This window comes from Fukomys damarensis, unplaced genomic scaffold (assembly GCF_012274545.1).
Source record: "Fukomys damarensis isolate Sample0158 unplaced genomic scaffold, DMR_v1.0_HiC HiC_scaffold_38, whole genome shotgun sequence".
Lineage (NCBI taxonomy): Eukaryota > Metazoa > Chordata > Mammalia > Rodentia > Bathyergidae > Fukomys > Fukomys damarensis.
Window position 1 is genome coordinate 23,008,186 of NW_022900950.1, and position 19,459 is coordinate 23,027,644.

A 19,459-nucleotide genomic window follows, 5' to 3' on the forward strand; every position below is an offset into this window, starting at 1 on the left:
AAGAAATCTTTCAGATGAGAAAGTTTATCTTTTCTGCTTTCAAATAATTTTTTATTTGAAAAACTAATATTTTCAGAAATATGAAAATTTTACTCTGGATTCAAGCTATAAATTGATTTTTACTGAAGTATAATTTTTTTTAATTTTACACTTATTATATAAATGTGAAGCTTTCTTTTGACATCTAGCTTCTCTTACCAGTCCCAAGTTGAAAGTCTAGTTGGTGCATACTCAATAATGATTCATCTGAATGTTCCTGAGTCTTTTCTTTCCTTGCCAGTTACTAGTATGTCCTGATTATTTATTAGTACACATTGAACTCCTTGATATATTTTGGGCTTGTTTCTTCTCCTGATGAGTTCTTCAGTTACTTTTTGTCTTATCCACACCCTCATTGCCTTTTACCCAGTAGACACTTTAAAAACTCCCTACAGAAAAATCTGCTTTAAATTTGTCCTTATAATCTCTTTTTATATTCTCATATTTTATAGGTGATTATTTATTATAATAGTTATTTAGGTATCATGAAAGCTATCACTTTTTGTGAGATTCTAATCTTTTTCTTTTCAGGTTTAGTTTTAATTCTCATATAAGTGACAATAAAAATTGCTATTCAAAAGTGGCCTTGAATATATACAGTGACTGTTCAGCACAATAGATTGGCCTCTGTATCTGGAGAAAAGTTTTATCTTGTTTTGTTTTGTTTTTCCAAATAAGCTAGAGGACAGGACAGACTAGTGTTGATATAGCTGCAAAGACAAACTAGTTTTTATTAACACTTAGGGAACCTTCCTTGTTCTATTTTGACAAAAAGAACATATCAGAAGAAAAACCCCTGAAAATTTTTGTTTGTTTGTTTGTTTTTTGAGACAGGGTCTCACTATGTAATTGAGTCTGAACTGGAACTCACTATGTGCCCAGGCTGGTCTCAAGCTCGCAGTGATCCTCCTGGGTCAGCCTCCTGAGTGCTGGTTTTACAGGAGTGCACCACCTCACCTGGCTAAAAGTTTTCTTTCTTAGTTTCCTACTTCATGATGATTTTGTCATTAGAACTGACTCCTGAACATCTGCTTTTCCTAGGATTTGCTGGTACCCCTGGATATCTGTCTCCGGAAGTTTTACGTAAAGATCCTTATGGGAAGCCTGTGGATATGTGGGCATGTGGTAAGGAATCATATTTTCAAGTAAATTTTGTAATATCCCAGTGTCTTTATCCTGTAAGACTAAATCTGTATTTTGTAGCCGTCGAAAGCATCCTGTGTGGATTCAAAAATATATAATGGTGAAAATTCCTAATTTAATCTTTATAATGGAATTTCTACCTTTCAAATATACTTCAAGTAGGTAGAAGACTGAAATAAAGGAGATACTATAGAATGTTCTCAAAAATATATTTACTCTTATCAGTGTATCTTAGTCCTCTAAGTTCTTAACAGTGTCATTGTTGCTGCTCTATAAATAAATATGTAACTTTCCTGGTTTGGCTTTGAGGTGCTACAGATAGATTTCATCATCCTTGTTTTTTGTCAGCTAATCTGGAGTAAGTTGATAAATGACTTTACCTATAGGTTCAAAAAGTAACTTTTTTAGATTTGGTGTTTAGTTTTTTTATTTAAGGTAAAGAAATGTACCACCACTACTCCATAGTGAGAATTATTCCACACTATATTTCTTGTCAGCTTTATAACTGTAGCAGCAAAAACCTGGGTTTACCCTTAAAATGTTTAACTCTTAGGCTTTCAGAAGTAATGACCAGGGAACTGTGTTTGTTGCCACCATATCTGGGTTCAAGTTTACTTTGCTCCCACTGACCCTAGCTTTTAATATCTGAGCTGATTTCTTTACCTGTAAAATAAGAATATATTAACATTAAGGAATTGTAGGAGAGGCAAACAAGGTTTTCTAGGAATTTAAAGTGCAAATAGCTACTGTTATTTTAAAAGACACTTAAAAAAAAAAAAGATCTTGCATGTGCCACAAGTTGTGTCTTCCAAGCATGAAGCCTAAAATGCCTTTTCCTGGGAGCATTGTTTCAAAACACTCCTGTCCAGAAAAATACAAATGACTTGAAAAAGTTGGTCACAGAATTTTTGACAGAAAATTTCACAAACAGAGGGGAAGAATTTGACATACAGATAATTGAGGCATATAGAACTCCAACTAGCCATGATAAAAAAATCTACATCAAGATCCCAGAGACTCATCGGAAGAACAAAATACTACAAGCAGTAAGAAAAAAAGAAACAAATGACATGCAAAGGAAAGCCCAACTGGACTGTATGCCTAAAATGTACCAATAAACTCAATTTTAAAAAAAAAGAATCACAGCAGACTTTTCAACACAAACCTTCAGGTCAAGGAGAGCCTGAAGTGAGGTATTTCAAGTCCTAAAAGAAACTAACCTCCAACCTAGACTCACTTATCCTACAAAACATCTCTTTCAAAATGGATGGGGAAATAAGATACTTCCATGAGAAAGAACACCTGAGAAACTTCATGAATACCAAACCAGCACTACAAGGAATTCTAAGCAATATCCTAGAAAAAGACAATGAAGGTCACAACGCCATGAGGCCCAATAGAGCAAATCAAATGTGCAAGGCAAGAAACTAAAGGGAGAGGGGGAAAAAGTAAAAAGAGTGAAGAAAGGGACAACAACATGACAATAATAAGTCAGTACATGTCATTTATAACCATCAATGTCCATGACCTTAATTCACCAAAGAAGAGAAATAGACTGGCAGAATGGATTAAGAAGCAAAATCCAAGCCAGGCATGGTAACGCACACCTGTAATCCCAACAATTGGGAGGCTGAGGCAGGAGGATTGCTGTGATTTCAAGACCAGCCTGGGCTACCTAGTGAGTTCCAGATCAGTCTCAACTACATAGGGAGACCCTGTCTCAAAAAAAAAAAAAAAAAAAAAAAAAAAAAAAAGAAGAAGAAGCAAAATCCAACACAATGTTGTATATAAGAAACACACAGTGGAAAAAGAAGCCCATAGAAAAAGTGAAAGGATGGAAAACAGTTCTCCATGCAACAGAAGCCCAGGGAAAAAAACAAAAACAGGGGTAGCTCTCTTCTTCATAGACAAAGTAAATTTCAAACCAAAACTGATTAAGAGAGACAAATAAGGTCACTACATCCTTCTAAAGGGAACAATTCAAGAGGAAGAGATGACAGTCATAAATATATATGCATCACTGGTCATTCGAGAGATGCAGATGAAAACAACAGAGATTCCACCTCACCCCACAAAGAATAGCTGCTATCAAGAAATCAAATAATAACAAATGTTGGTGGTGTTGTGGGGAGAAAGGAGCCCTTCTCCATTGTTGGTGGGAGTGCACACTATGGAAATCAATATGGAGATACCTCAAAGTGCTGAGACTAGAGGTTCCATTTGACCCAGCCATCCCTCTGCTGGGTATCTTTCCAAATGAATTAAAAGAATCATATCACAGTGATATATGCGCACCTATGTATAGAGCGGCACAGTTTGTAATATACAACTTGGAAACAGCCCATTTGTCCAGTTGGAAACTGAATAAAGAACATGTGTTTGTTCTATAAAATGGAATATTACTCAGCCATAAAGAATGTGAAATTAGGGTCATTCATAGGAAAATGGATACATATTGAGGAAATATTCCTAAATGAAATAAATAAGTCACACATGTATAAATACCAAATAGTTTCTCTGGTGTGAATAAACTGTAATAGTACATAAGACCCTAGTGAGATAACTGATTTTGTGAAATGGGAAGAAAAGGGCTAAAGGTGTAGGGAATGTGGGAAGGGTAGGGGAAGGGTAATAAGGGAAAAACAATGTGAGAAAATGAAAAGATGGAAATAAAGTGTTTGTTAATGGGGAGGGAAGAAGGGGGTTGAAGGGAGGGGAGGGACAAGGGAAAAAAATGAGAACCAAGACCTGTCGTGTAATGGCACAAGATCCCAATAATGAATATAACTGTACTGTATACCTAAAATGTACCAATAAACACAATTAAAAAAAAGAAAAATAATATATATGCATCAAATATTAAGGAACATGATAAGCCAAATAAGAACTAATACAATTTTAGTGCAGGACCTAAATACTCCACTGTCACAAATAGATCACCAAAACAAAAAATCAACTACAAAATATAGAACTGAACCAAGCTTTTGAACATTTATACTTAATATACATCTATAGACACACAAAAAACAGAATATACATTCTTTTTGGGTGCACATGGATCATTCTCCAAGATAGAGCACATACTATCTCATAGAAGAGATTTAAATAAATTCAAAGGAATCAAAGTTATCCCATGTATATTATTAGATGATAGTGCAATCAAGCTGGAGATCAATAGCTTAAGAAACCATAGGACCTTCACAAACACATGGAAATTGAACAACACTCTCCTGAACAATCAATGGATCACAGAGGAAATTAAAGAAGAAATTTGACAGTTCTTACAAATAAATGATAATGCCAATACAACATACAGCAATCTATGGGACACAATGAAAGCAGTTCTATGTGGATATTTCATAGCAGTGAATGTCCACACTACAAAAGACACAGTGAGCTCAAATAACCAACCTAATGATGAATCTTGGGCTCCTAGAAAAAGAAGAGCAAGAAAAACCCAAAGCTTATACAAGAGAGGAAATTATAAAGATTAGAGCAGAAATCAGTGCAATGAAAACTAACAAAATGATAGAAAAAATAAATGAATTGAAGAGTTGGTGTTTTGAAAGAATAAATAAAATCCATAAACCCATAGCTAACCTTTTCAAAAAATAAAAGGCTCAGATCCATGCAATTAGGAATAAAAAGGTGAAGTCAGAATAGAACCAGCAGAAATCCAGAGGATCACGCATACCTACTTTGAGAACCTCTACTCTAATAACATGGAAAACACAGAAGAAATGCACAGATTTCTAGAAACTTATGAATTACCAAAGTTGAATCAAGAAGATAAAAATATGCTAAACACCCCAATTACAGTGAAATTGAAATTGTAATTAAAAGTTTACCAACAAAGAAAAGCCCAGGACCTGATGGACTCACTGCTGAATTTTACAAGACATTTAGAGAACTACTGCCACTACTCTTTGAACTTTTCAATGAAATTGAAACAGAGGTAATACTTCCAAATTCATTCTTGGAAGCAAATGTTACTTTGATTTCCAAACCAGGGAAAGAAACAATTAAAAAAGAGAACTACAGGCCAATCTTCCCAATGAATATAGATGCAAAAATCCTTGATATGATCCTGGCAAACAGAATGCAGAAGGTCATGAAGAATATCATACACCCTGAACAAAATGGATTTATTTGGATGTAAGGATGGTTCAACATATGTAAATCAATAAATGTAGTGCACTATATTAACAGAGTCAAGGACAAAAACCATATGGTTCTCTCAGTAGATGCAGAAAAAGCATTCTACAAAATTCAACACCCATTCATGATATAAAACCGTGCAAAAAATTGGAATATATGGTCTATGTCTCAATTTAATAAAAGCTATCTATGAATAACCAACAGCCAACATCATATTAAATGGTCAGAAACTGAAAACCTTCACGTTGAAGACAGGAACAAGACAAGGATGCCCACAATCACCACTCCTCTTCAACATAGTTCTGGAAACATTAGCTACAGCAATTAGACAAGAGAAAGAAATTAAAGCAATAAATATAGGAAAGGAAGAAGTTAAACTGTCATTATTTGCTGGTGATATGATACTCTATATTGAAGACCCCAAAAATTCCACCAAAAGACTTCTACCCTTAATTGACACTTTCAGCAGTGTAGCTAGGTACAAGGTCAACAATGAGAAATCAATAGCCTTCTTATACACAAATAAAATACTCACTGAGAGAGAAATTAGGGAAACAATTCCTTTCAAAATAGCATCCAAAAAAAATGAAGTATCTAGGAATTAATCTAATGAAGGAAGCAAAAGATCTCTACACTGAAAACTACAGCACTCTTAAAAGTAATTGAAGAGGATATAAGAAAATGGAAAGATATCCCTTACTCCTGGGTAGGAAAAATCAACATAGTGAAAATGGCCATACTACCAAAAATGCTATACAGATTCAATGCAATATCGATTGAAATTTCAACAGTGTATTTCACAGAACTAGAGAAAAGAATCCAAAAATTCATTTGGAACCAGAAGAGACCTAGAATAGCAAAAGCTATCCTAGGCAACAGAGACATGGCAGAGGGTATAACAATTCCCAATTTGAAACTAGACTACAAAGCCACTGTGATAAAAACCAGCATGGTACTGGCAAAGAAACAGACCTGAGGATCAGTGGAATAGATTGGAAGATACAGAAAGAACTGCAGATGTACTCAGCTACCTCATCTTTGAAAAAGGAGCCAACCATCCTCACTGGAGGAAAGATAGCCTCTTTAATAACTGGTACTGGGAAAACTGAATCTCTACCTGCCAAAGATTAAAACTGGACTCTTTATCTTTCACCTGGCACTAAACTAAAATCCAAGTGGATTAAAGATCTAAACATTAAAAAAAGAGACACTAAATTTGCGGGGAGATATGTTAGGCAGAATTCTTGACGACATTGTCATAGGAAAAGACTTTATGAATAAATCTTCAGTAGCACAGGAACTAGCACAAAGACACAACTGGGATCTCATCTTATTAAAATCCTTCTGCACTCCAAAAGAAACCATCAACAGAACTAAGACACAACCTACAATGTGGGAAAAAAACTTTTACCAGCTGCTCCTCAGACCAAGGACTATTATCTAGAATATATAAAGAACTCAAAAAAATCAGCCCCCTCAAAATATAAAGACCAGATTCAAAAATGGGCATCTGAAATGAACACACATTTCTCAGAGAAAGAAGTAAAAGCCACAAGTAAATATATGAAAAAATGTTCCACATCACTGGTCATTTGAGAGATGCAGATTAAAAGAACAGTGAGATTTCACCTCACCCTAGAAAGAAATGCTGCTATCAAGAAATCAATCAATAATAAATGTTGGCAGGGATGTGGGGAGAAAGGAGCTGTTCTCCATTTTTGGTGAGAGTTCATACTGGTGCAACCACTATGGAAATCAATATACAGATACCTCAAAAACTAGGATTATAGGTTCCATTTGACCCAGACATCCCTCTGCTGGGTATCTTTCCAAAAGAATTAGAAGAGTCATATCACAGTGATATATGCACACCTATGTTTATAGTGGCACAGTTTGTAATAGCTAAAACTTGGAAGCAGCACATTTGCCCATCAGTTGGAGACTGGACAAAGAAGATGTGGTTTTTCTATAAAATGGAGTACTACTAAGCCACAAAGAATGAGAAATTAGAGTCATTCATAGGAAAATGGATGCATATTGATGTCATACTCTTAAGTGAAATACATAAGTCACATATGTGTAAATACCAAATAGTTTCTCTGGTGTGAAAAACTATAATCATAAATAAGATCCTAATGGTTTAACTGACAATGTGTAATAGGAAGAAAAGGGCTAAAGGTGTGAGGATATTGGGAAGGGGAAGGGGAAGGAAATAAGGGAAAAGAAAAAAATAGAAAATGGAAAAATAGAAATAAAATTTTTGTAAATGGGGAAGGGAGGAGGTGGGTGAAGGGAAGGCAGGGGTTTGGGGAAAAAATGAGAACCAAGACCTGTTGTGTAACGGTACAAGAGAGCAATGATGAATGTAACTGTACTGTATACATAAAGTGTACCTGTATACTCAATGAGGAAAAAAAAAAAACACTCCTACCCAGAACTAAATGCTCCTGTTAGACAGTTTATATAATTCCCTTGCAATAAATTCACTCCCAGCATGGATCTGTTTCTGCTGATGTTCTTAAAAAGTAGCAAAGTGATCTGAGAGACAGACGCTGATTGCTTTTATAGATTAAATCATATTCTTACAAAAAATTTTAACATACTGGAGCCATATGTTTTAATGATGTGTTGGGATATAGGTCAAGCAGTGCATTTGGAGCTTGGACACTCTGGAGTACAGCAGTGGGCACTGGTCAGTGACGAGGGACCGAGGACTCACGGGGCCTTAACAGTCATTTCCTATCCTTTACTGGCCAGCATCGTCAGGTCTTGCCAGCCTCCCCTCCTTTTTGTCTCCATCCCTTTTATTTTCCTGTTTTCCTTCCTAGTTTTTACCTTTTCTCATCCTTGCATTCCATCCACTGTGAAGGTAGGAGGTGCTGTGTAAAGAAGACACCCTGTTCCTTGCTTCGTTGACTGATTGGGACATAGCACAAATTAATTAGTCCTCAATCTTAGCATCTTATAAATGGACATAAGAATAGTATTTGCCTCATGTGATTGCCAAAATGATGTTTAATAAAATAAGTATTAGTTATTACTACTATTGTTACTATTAGTGTATTATAGTATTACTACTATTAAGAATACTAGTGGGTTTTTTAGAAATAAAATTTCTAGATACTTCCTAAGTAGCCTTCTTTTATAAACTTTAAAACCAAATTTTAGTTGATGACTGAGCATTAATGATATGATTGTCATCCCCTCATCTGATCATCTGAATACCAAGTTCTCTGCTTTTTTTCACTTTAAAAGTATCTTCTTTCATTTCTTTTACTCTGTAAAAGATGTTACTGAGGGCAAATTTCACAGCTTTTGAATTACATTTTATGCATTCGAAGAATTTAAATAATTTTTTGCTTTTCACATTAACATTTTTTTCATAAAGTTTATTGATGTTGAGAAATATCAGATCCTTTAAAAAGAAACCCTAAAAACTGATAATTTTATACTAGAGATTTTTCTCAACTGTGTGGCAGAATAAGTGGTAAAGCTTGACTATCCTGGGAAGTCCAGGCACTTGCCCCCTCCACTTTGGATCTGCAGGGATAACCTCTGACATACCTCGCCTTAGACCCACCACCTTAGATTTACCAAGCACGTGATGTTCAGGTTTAATATTCCTATGGCAAATTTGAGTCTACATGGACTGTGGGTCTTTCTTTTTGAGTACAATTCCTAATACAATGTGTATATCGAACTTTTTCAAATAATACAACATCATGTAATAATGAGATTTCCTATTTGTGAAATATGAGATAACTTATAGAGTAGAAGCACTAACTTTCTTGGCTGGAAGAGAGAAGGAAGATAGGTGGAGTTGGTTCCCTGCTTGTGGTCTGAGCCATGCATGTGACATTCTTTAAAAAACTGTAAATACTCCATGCACAGACAGATACTATATACATACCTACATGCATGTATACATACAAACACACATGCATACACTCAGACATGCATGCGCAGACCTCATGAATGACTCCATGGAAATTAGAGGCATGGGGAAGCTGACAAATTTAAAGTCCAATGTGCTGTGACTAAAACTACCTTTTGCTTTACTGTTATCTATCCTTACCACAAAATGAAACAGCTGGATCCCCTTTGTGATGACATGACCCAGTTAAAGTATATATTTACTGCCAGCTCCTATTTTTTCTTTTTTATTAAATTAGTTTGCATATTAGTTACACAGAATAAGTGGTTTCATTTGGATGTATTTGTATGTGCATGTAACATTCTTTTATCATTTTATTTCTATTCCTAACCTTTCCCTCTCCCCCTTATTCCCTTCTTCTCTAACAGTGTCTTTTCACATTCATGTCTTCTCTACCCCCACCCTGGGCCTCACATAAGAGAGAAAACATGAAATATTTCACATTCTGAGTCTGGTTTATTTCATTGAACATGATGATCTCCAGTTCCATTTATTTTCCTGAAAATGACATGATTTGTTTTTCCGTATGACTGAAGAATACTCCATTGTGTAAATATAATACATTTTCAAAAATCTGTTTTTCTCTTGACAGGCACCTAGCCTGTTTCCATAGCTTTGTCTGCTGAATTGTCCTGCAGTAAACATATGTGTGCAGTTATCTCTGATGTAGGCTGACTTGAATTATTTTACAAATATACCAAAGAGTAGTATAGATGGATCCAGTGGTAGCTCTACTTCAAGATATATGAGGAATTTCCAATTTTCTTTAGAGGCCAGGTGCATCTTTCAGTCATATGCCTAGAAACACACTGTGAAGCACCCAGCTCACTATGACATTCCAATTAAATATTCCAGTGCCACCTATTTGGAGGAAATGCCTGTTAGTTCTTCTTCTGCAGAGTAGACACTAGATTGGATGGTAAAACATGACACTGCTCAGATAAAAAAGAAATGCAAAACAGTTCATTTAGGAGACTTACAGTTAGTGTCTATGTGAATTAAGCTATAAGCATTCATTATAGAAGATTCTTTGTGACTCTGGCATCTGACACAGAGCAGAGTGAAATACAGCATTAGTATGGTGACAACAAAGAAGTCTGTATATGATTGTTCATAGGAACATGCAATTATCTGCGCACAGGAAATCTGAAATACCCCCATTACCTTGCTTTTGGTAACTCACACAGAGTATGGACTGACCTGTTATTGCCTTGGAAAGGAATGAGTCTATTACTAGATATAATAGTAAATAATAGATATTAATGAAGCAAGAACATAGCCCTGTGTTCTGCCACGAAAAACAGTGAATTGATTTTGATGGCTTTCTTGTATGTATAGCTACTTCCATAAATCCCACTGGGATGAACAAAGTTTCATGGATGTCACTGGATCACTGATTTTTAGCAGAGTTTGTTCAGTAGTTTGGCAAGAAAGAGAAGAAACAAAAGAAAAGAGAAATGAAAGAAGGAAAAAAGATGGAAGGAGAAAGAGAGGGAAAGAGGAAGAAAGGAAAGAAAAGTGAAAAAGGAAAGGAAGAAAGGGAGGGAGGAAAGAGGCAAGCAAAGGTGGAGGGAGGGAGGGAGAGGAAGACAGGGAGGCCAGCCAACCTGGAAAAATGTGCGGATATGTCATCTTAGTGTTTCAGTGTCTAGATATCAGCAGAGCAGTTATCAGTGGCAATAAATTATTAACCATCACGGAATGAGGGCCTCAGACAAATCTTTAGAATACTATAGAATGTTCCTCTTTTTTCACATACTGAATTTAGATTTAAGAGTCGTGTAATTTTTAGAGCTTGGCTTTTTCATACTCCAGCTGGGATAAATCAATACAGTGCTTTTATCATTTTGAAAGCCCCAGCCTACTGGACAGTTTGTTGCTACTGCCAGGCCCATAACTACCTTACAGTAGACCACCACAGGCCACCACAGACATGCTTCAAAATTAGGCTTTCTGCATGTCACCCTGTATCACTCCATCTTCAACAGTCTTTAACCTATGAGGCCTTGCTCCCAAACATAATCTTTCCTAATGTCCTCTCACACTGAACTTATATGATGTCTTAAATCTCTTGAGTTAGTATATGTAATTTCTCTAACTTCCATTTTTTTTAACTGAACCACCAACCCCATCCCTCAGAGTGATCTGAAGTCCTTTTCAAAATGTTGGCCTCCTGTGACCCACCCCAGAACCATTGAATAGATGTTTGTAGGGGTCACATGATCCAGCAATCTCACTTCTGGGTATATATTCCAAAAGATGTGAAAACAGGATTTTATAGAAATGTCTGCACACCAATGCTTATAACAGCTGTATATTCAAGAGCCAAAAGGGGAAAGCAGCCCACAAGCCCTTCCACAGATGAATGGATTAAACAGAACATGGCATATACATATAATAAAATATCATACAGCCTTAAAAACAAGAAATTTTATCAATGCTACAGCATGAATGTATCTCAAGGATATACTATTGAAAATAGGTCAATTGCAAAAGGATATACTGTTTTATTGCATTTATATGAAAGTTCTGAAATAGCCATAGAAATTTGCAGAAACAAAGTAGAAAGGTAGTCGCCAAGCACTGGGGGAAGGGGAGGGAAATTAGTGTTTAGTGGGTTTAGAGTTTTAGTGTTTTAAGATGAAAAAGTTCTGGGGATCTTCACAATAGTGGAAAAGTACTTAACACTCCTGAACTATACAGTAAGACTATGTCTCTCATATACAATTTAATACTATATGTGTAAATATAATATGTGTTTTTTAACACAGTAGACACAGGGAAAAATCCTCTGTGGGTGAGGTTGGGAATTTGCCTTTTAACAAGCCTGCCAGATGATTCTGATGTAACTAACACTAAGCAGCAAGACCCTGGAAAGTCAATTTCCTTTAGCCTTCGGCTGAAGGCTAGGTAAATGAGCCAGCCCAGTGGGGTCAGATGCTGGTGTACACTTTTTTCAGGGGACCAACTGCCAAGTTATTATTGTATCCTTATGGCATTAAGGGAGCTCAACTAGCCCTCTGATCTCTTCTGATAAAGGCACTAATCCCATTCACAAGGACTCCATCCCCCTGGCCTACTTACCTTCCAGAGGCTCCACCTGCTTGCCATGACATCAGGATGAAGGTTTCAAACACATAGACTTTGATGGGACTCACGCATTGAACCCATTGCAGGTGGTCCCTAGACGACATCTTGCCAGGCATTTGTACCACCTGTTATGGGGGTCATTGACATTTATTATAAAAATAAAAGAACAGATAGCATGATGTTTTTGTTCTTACATAGTAGCCATCCTATTCAGCAGCTGTCCCTCTTTAACCCCATTACCAAACCGTCTCACACAGAGTTTGGGCCCAGACATTCATTTCTGTGTGGTACCAGAAAACCTGGCAGTTTGCCTGCTCCACTGCATGGCATAGACAGTTCACCCTCTGGAAAATGACTTCATATCCCACTGTCCTTGATCTTCCAACCTTTGTTCTACCCATCACTGGGTCTTCAATTTTAGTATATGTGCTGTTGAAGCGAGCACCATCGCTGGTCTTCAGATGAGAGTGTATTAGTTGAACACTTGCCCTATTTGAATTGCATAATAATATCTGCTTAAGGTGTTAGAGCAGGACAAGAGGAAGTCATGCTTATCACTCATGGAGTTAGCGGTACATTTCCTACCTCCACATGTATCCTTTACAGGACCTCAGAGTACCCCTTTCTTGCCAAGGGTAAATGTCGTGATTAGATTATTCAGTTAACTTTCCATTAACTTCGTTCATTTTTCCTTCATTGTCTCTTCTTTTATAACAAGAACCTTTAGGAACTTTTTATCATTTTTCTAACATCGGTTTTTATTTAAATCGGGTTTTAATATTCTTGATAATGAAGTCTTTCTACCTAATCACTAATGAGTGCTTCTGCAAACTCTTATTAATCAAACATCTCTAGTATCTACCAAATTCAAATTTACACACAAGATAATGAAAGCTAGTTTTAGTGTGTTTTTGAAGTTACATGAAATCAAATGTGTCAAAAATAGTTTTTAACTGTTTATTATGGAAAATTTTAATGTGCAGAAGGAGAGAATGTAATGATGCTTTGATTTACAAAAAATTTGTTCCATGATTCTGAAAAGATGTCCATGTTCATGTTTATGAAGGGAAGATGGCTATGGTCATGTTTGTCACTTGGTGTACAGTTCACAGACAAAAACATTTTGCCAAATGCTTTTTTTGTGAACCAAATTATTCACAAATAGAAGCATTTGTGGACTGAGGTACCACTGTACTGCAGTAAACTAAAGGCTAACCTTATTTCATCTTCTTTCCCACTTATTCCTCCACCTAAGATTATTTTATTGAAATCCAAACATTCTGACCAAACATCTATAAAGAAAATGATTCATTTAAAAATAATAATTGATAATAATTTTAATGATGACTTTAACATGTAATAATATTTTAATTTTTCCTCTTTAATTTTTTGTATCACAATTTTGTTACTCTTTAGCCTAAATTTCTTTTTATGTACTTTCTACTCCTCTCCCTCTCTGTCTTCCCCATCTCATTTCTTAATTTATTTGTTGAAAAAAGCTGTAGTTTTAGAGTATGTAAGTACCCAGCCTTACCCTCTGCACACCATTGACACCTGAAAGGAACTAGAACTTCTTGCATGAGCAGCCTGTTCCAGGTCTGGGTCAGAACAAGTACAGATGACTCAGGAGATTCATTTCATCTCAGAGGAAGGGGAACTGTCAGAGGCTACTGGGTTTCTATTAGCAGGGCTTGGGATTCAACATAAGGACCCTTACACTGGTCAGAGATGGAACAGTTAGACCCACTATAAAAATGAACAGCAATGGGTTGAAATATGTCAAAAAGTTGAAATCCATGCACAGAGTGGTAAGCAACCTTCAAGAGGAGTCTGACCTTTAGGGAATGATGGGGAGCCAATTAATTATTCGGAAAATTGAGTAAAGGGAAAGTAAATTTGAGAAGAACAAATAGCCGAACTTTAGAATGGAAAAAAATGTCTCAGTTATGACTGTTTAATACTTTTCTAACAGTCTAATTCCAGATGTTTATTGGGAAACAGTGCAGTTTCAGTGAAAAGGGTATTACACTTTTATATGTTATCCACAATCAGGGACCCTGGCTATTTAGAGCATGAAAATATAATCAGGATATCATCACTCCACAGAGTTTCTTAATTATCAACAAAAAGACTATGAAGAAATAAATAACCTGTTAGATTTTTATTAATATGATAACTAACACAGAGTCTGTATGCAAGAGTTCAGGAAGGCAAAGAACATGTCACCAAAATCGTAGGAGATTTTGTTTTTGTTTTTTCCTCATTGAGTTTATTGGTACATTTTAGGTATACAGTACAGTTACATTCATTACTGGGCTCTTGTACCTTTACATGACAGGTTCTGGTTCTCATTTTCTCCCCACACCCCTCCCCTCCCTTCACCCCCTCCTCTACAAAAACTTTATTTCCATTTTTTTCATTTTCTCACATTTTTCCCTTATTTCCCCTACCATCCCCTTCCCATTTCCCCCACACTTTTAACCCTTTTCTTCCTATTTCACACTGTCAATTATACCATTAGGATCTCATTTACAATTATAGTTTTTCACACCAGAGAAAGTATTTGGTGTTTACACATGTGACTTATTTATTTCATTTAAGAGTATAACCTCAATATGTATCCATTTTCCTGTGAGTGATTCACAGGAGATTTTCATTTTTAGCTGTTGCCTTGCCTCTGTACAATTCATGGTCCAGGTAGGGGATGATACATTGTTACAGTTCTTGATCACAGGAACTTATTACAGTATCATTGTGGATGAGTGACACTTGACTTATTGTTGTCTGTATAACTTACATTATGTTAATCTGCTACTTTCCTCCAGGTGTCATTCTGTATATTCTACTGGTGGGGTATCCTCCCTTCTGGGATGAGGACCAACACAGACTCTACCAGCAAATCAAGGCTGGTGCATATGATGTATGTAATAAATGCCCATGTCTCTTAGATAAGGGTTTGATGTTTAATTGACCAAGAGCTAAATTTTTCATTGTTCTTTCAACCGTTATTTCCTTTTCACTTAGGGAAAGAGAAAGAAATGCAAAACATGTAATCCATTTAGTATTTGCTTCTAGCTCACTATCTCTTAAGATTGAAAGGGAAGGAATTTGAGATCTCTGAGGAAAGACTTTACTTATGAAAATTTTCAGATTTTAGTGTATTTTAAAATATAAAAGTTAGGCCTGGCTTTTTGTTTTATTTCTTTACATATATATGTTGTGCTATATTGTGTTATGATTGCTTTAAGGATGTTCAAGATTTGTTTTGTGATATTTTATTGTCATTTAGTAAAATACATTTATTTAATTCCATTGTAATTTCCTCTTTGAAATGTAAGTCAATTTAGATCCAGATTAGTAATGCTTTACTAATATAGTATTATATATATATATGTGTGTGTGTGTGTGTGTGTGTGTTTTAAAATATTTCTGCTTCAGAAATGATTACTACCTATTAGTTTGTCACATAGTTTCTATATACCAGTAAGACTGCAATGATCCATGTATCAAATAAAATGATTTAATTTATAATTAGAATATTTGAAATGTATACACACACTCATGAATTAGGTCTTAATCTTAACTTACCTACTTTCTCTTGATAACTTTTTATTCACTGATACAATTTTTTCTCTTAGATAAATATGTCTTAACAACAGAATTGCTTTCTAAGAAATGCATTCTTGGATGGTTTTGTCACTGTGCAAGCACCATAGAGTACATGTAAATGAACCTTGATGGTATAAGTAAGTCACTCAATGCAGACTCTTGATATAATGAAGAGATGCAGTAGGATGAGATTATGAGGCTGTTGTTTCAGTAAAGAGGTGTAGTGCTTTACAGTAAACATTTTTTTTTAGGAAATGAATGCACTCTAAAATAACAATAAAAACATGGTAGGGTGAGTACATAAACCAGTAGCAGAGTTGTTAAATATCAATATCAAGTATTGTGCACTGCACATAATAGTATGTATTATCCTTTTGTATAATTGGCAGTTCAGTAGATTCATTTATATTAGCATCACCACAAACATCAGCAAAGTGTTGTGCTACAATATTATGATGGCAAAGACAAACTAGGCAATAGGAATTTTTCAACTTCATCACAATGTTATAGAATCACTGTCATGTACTGAGTCCATTGTTGACTAAAACATCAATTCTATAGCAAGTAGCTGTGTTTCTGTAAGTACAATTTACCACTTTCTTGGGCTTCACTGTATACATTTTTCTGGAAATCTAATGGCGGGGTTGCTTTCCATGAAATTATTAAGTTGGGTTACTGAAGAGCAAGCAGTGCTGGATCCACCTTCTGAGCACATGTTAAAGGCTTGATGTGCTTACTTTCATGTACTTTGGTAAAATTTGTAATTAGGTATAAACAAGGAATAAAAAAAGAATATTTCTATTCTTTTAGGTTTCACAACCTTGTCTGTGTTTTTGTTAAAATACTCAGTTTAGGTGGTTGTGTCTATCAGTTATTAAGAACTTTAAAATCTATTAATTTTGAAGCATTCCCTTCCATGAATAAGTGGACCAAGCCATGATTACATGGTCACAGCTTGCGTATTTACTATTTTCAGAGACAAAACTCAGCCCTTCTGGCCTGACCCAGCCTTGCAGATGCACTGTGCTCACTGCGGGTAAATGGAGAGGGTGGCTTTCTGGAAATCTGAAAATTGACAACAAGGGCCACCTTCTTGTTGCTGTTGGGAGACATGCTCTATCTTCAGACACAGCTGTGAGTGTGTCTTCAAAAGGGATAGTCAGCAAGGTTTTCCAGCTGCCAAAACTAAACTACTAAAATGAAAAAATCCCATCCCTTAAACTGGCAAAAATTATAGGTCTTAATGAGTCACTGTCATTTTTCTGAACTTTCACTTTTCCATTGGTTCATAAGTGCCCATTCTATAACTACTGAAAGGGGCTCACTGAATTCCATAACAAATGATGATGGCTTTGTTTATCAAGATTATCTGTAAAAATTCCTGAATTTGGAAAAGAACCTGATATTCTGCCATGTAGCAACTACTGTGATATAAATACATCTTATCTTATGAAGAATATTATTTCTATAAAATATGCTAATTATATGAAAGTAAGGTTAAATGATTAGTAACAAAAAACAATGTCAAGAAAGGGAGAATAAGTAGTACATTGTGTGATTATTAATACAAACATGGATTATTAATGGAAGTGATGGGAGTTGCTTGCCTTCATGTACTTTGGTGAAATTTGTAATTAGGTGTTAAGGAGAAATCCTGATGAAATTCCAGTAGCCTCAGATTTCTTCTCATTACATCACTTTATATAGCCACAATTAATGTGTCAGTTTTAGATGGCAATCAAAGCTTTTTTTATTATTATTATCTCTGCTCTTATGCTCATGAGTTGTAAAAGTATATGATACTCCATATTGAACATTAGCATAATGACTTTAACATATGTGACAACCATGCAGCCTTTATTGAGTTGTGCAGTTGACTTTGGAAAAGATTGTATAAAAATTCATTTTCAGGTCAAAGCAAAGCTATTTTGAAAGGAACTGAATATTCTTAGTTTATTTTTCTAAATTTTAAATGTATTTACTACATATAATATACAAATTGGTACATGTTGTGGCCCTTTATCAGTCTTTAATATTTGACCTTGTACATATGGAGGGAGGAAGATATCCAAACTGAATGATTTTGGATAAAATTTAACTTATACAAAAGGTAAATTTATGAAGAAATTCACTACTTATGAAAATGACTAATATAGCTGGTTCTTCCCCATTTTACTGTATCTATTTTTAAATTTTTTATAAATTTATATTATTGAAGTTTCCATCACCAGAATGGGACACAGTAACTCCTGAAGCCAAAGACCTTATCAACAAAATGCTTACCATCAACCCTGCCAAACGCATCACAGCCTCAGAGGCCCTGAAACACCCATGGATCTTTGTAAGTAATCCTTCAAAAACCACACAAAGAATGAAAAATAAACCCTTCTTTAACATTGTTTTCATAGATTTAAAGTAATTCTTCCAGAAATATGAAACTCAGAATGAATGCATTTTTGATACAAGATATTTAAGAAAGTGAATTTTATAATGATGAAAGACATCATTTTTTGTACCAAAGTCTGATCTACATGGACTGCTTAGTAAATATTGTCTACAATAACACAAGGAATGAGAATTCCTCATAGGAATTACTGACAGACTTATGAGCAAAAGTTAGGATAATAACACCAAAATTGAATGCATCCCAGAAGAAAAAATTAAACAAAATTCAATTATTTATCATTAGACAGCTTTAGAAACATTTATGAAGTTTGAAAGCTCAGCATAGAGTAGCATAAACAGATGACCATAGAAGTCTGAATACACTTTAGAAGGACTAAGGAAAAAACAGTAGGAAACTTGTGAGAAGTCTAAAAACTTCAGTAAATTTGTAAGAGTGAGTGTCAAATGTTAGGACAATAAATATAGTATCAAGTAAATGAAAGACAGTCCAGTAAAATTTTGACTCAAGATTTATTGCAATAAATATAATTAGATAAATTAGTGGCATTATTTCCATATTTTTGTGCTAGAATACAGAGATCTGATGAAGTCAAGGATGCTGTTATGTTTGGTATGTTTCAGGTACCTTCAGTTAAGCCCCTTTTTTTCTCCTTTTCTTCTAGCAACGTTCTACTGTTGCTTCCATGATGCACAGACAGGAGACTGTTGATTGCTTGAAGAAATTTAATGCTAGACGAAAACTAAAGGTAACAGAGTTTACATTTTTGAGGGGGGCGTGATTTGGCAGGGTGACAAGCAAACCATTGTTCTCAGAATTTTAACAAAAGCTTTTAAATGTGTAGATCTCAGTATTATTAGTTTTTTTACTGGGTCTTGAGGAAATGGAATATGCATCATAATCTAACCGTGAGGTGAAGCTCTTGTCAGCGTGGAAGCATGTGCTTTGGTTTCTCTTTAGCAGAAAATGACTGCAGTTTGTGAACCTGAATCTGGCCTACACGTGAGGACTGCCCCAAACTCCCGAGAGATAGGTTTAGGGACTGTCAGGAAACCAAACTACAAAAAAAAAAAAAAAAAAAA

The 19,459-nt window shown here is 35.3% G+C and overlaps 1 protein-coding gene across 13 annotated transcripts in view; it reads left to right on the forward strand.

The window, feature by feature from the left end:
* The window catches only part of Camk2d (calcium/calmodulin dependent protein kinase II delta), a 352,869-nt gene that overhangs the window by 284,677 nt on the left and 48,733 nt on the right, over positions 1 to 19,459 (forward strand). For all 13 annotated transcript variants that reach the window (XM_033760056.1, XM_010633832.2, XM_033760058.1 and 10 more), the window contains exons 8-11: positions 1,081 to 1,164; positions 15,190 to 15,284; positions 18,192 to 18,314; positions 19,042 to 19,125. In XM_033760056.1, coding sequence (XP_033615947.1) covers positions 1,081 to 1,164; positions 15,190 to 15,284; positions 18,192 to 18,314; positions 19,042 to 19,125 — 386 coding nt within the window. The remainder of the gene's footprint in view (positions 1 to 1,080; positions 1,165 to 15,189; positions 15,285 to 18,191; positions 18,315 to 19,041; positions 19,126 to 19,459) is intronic.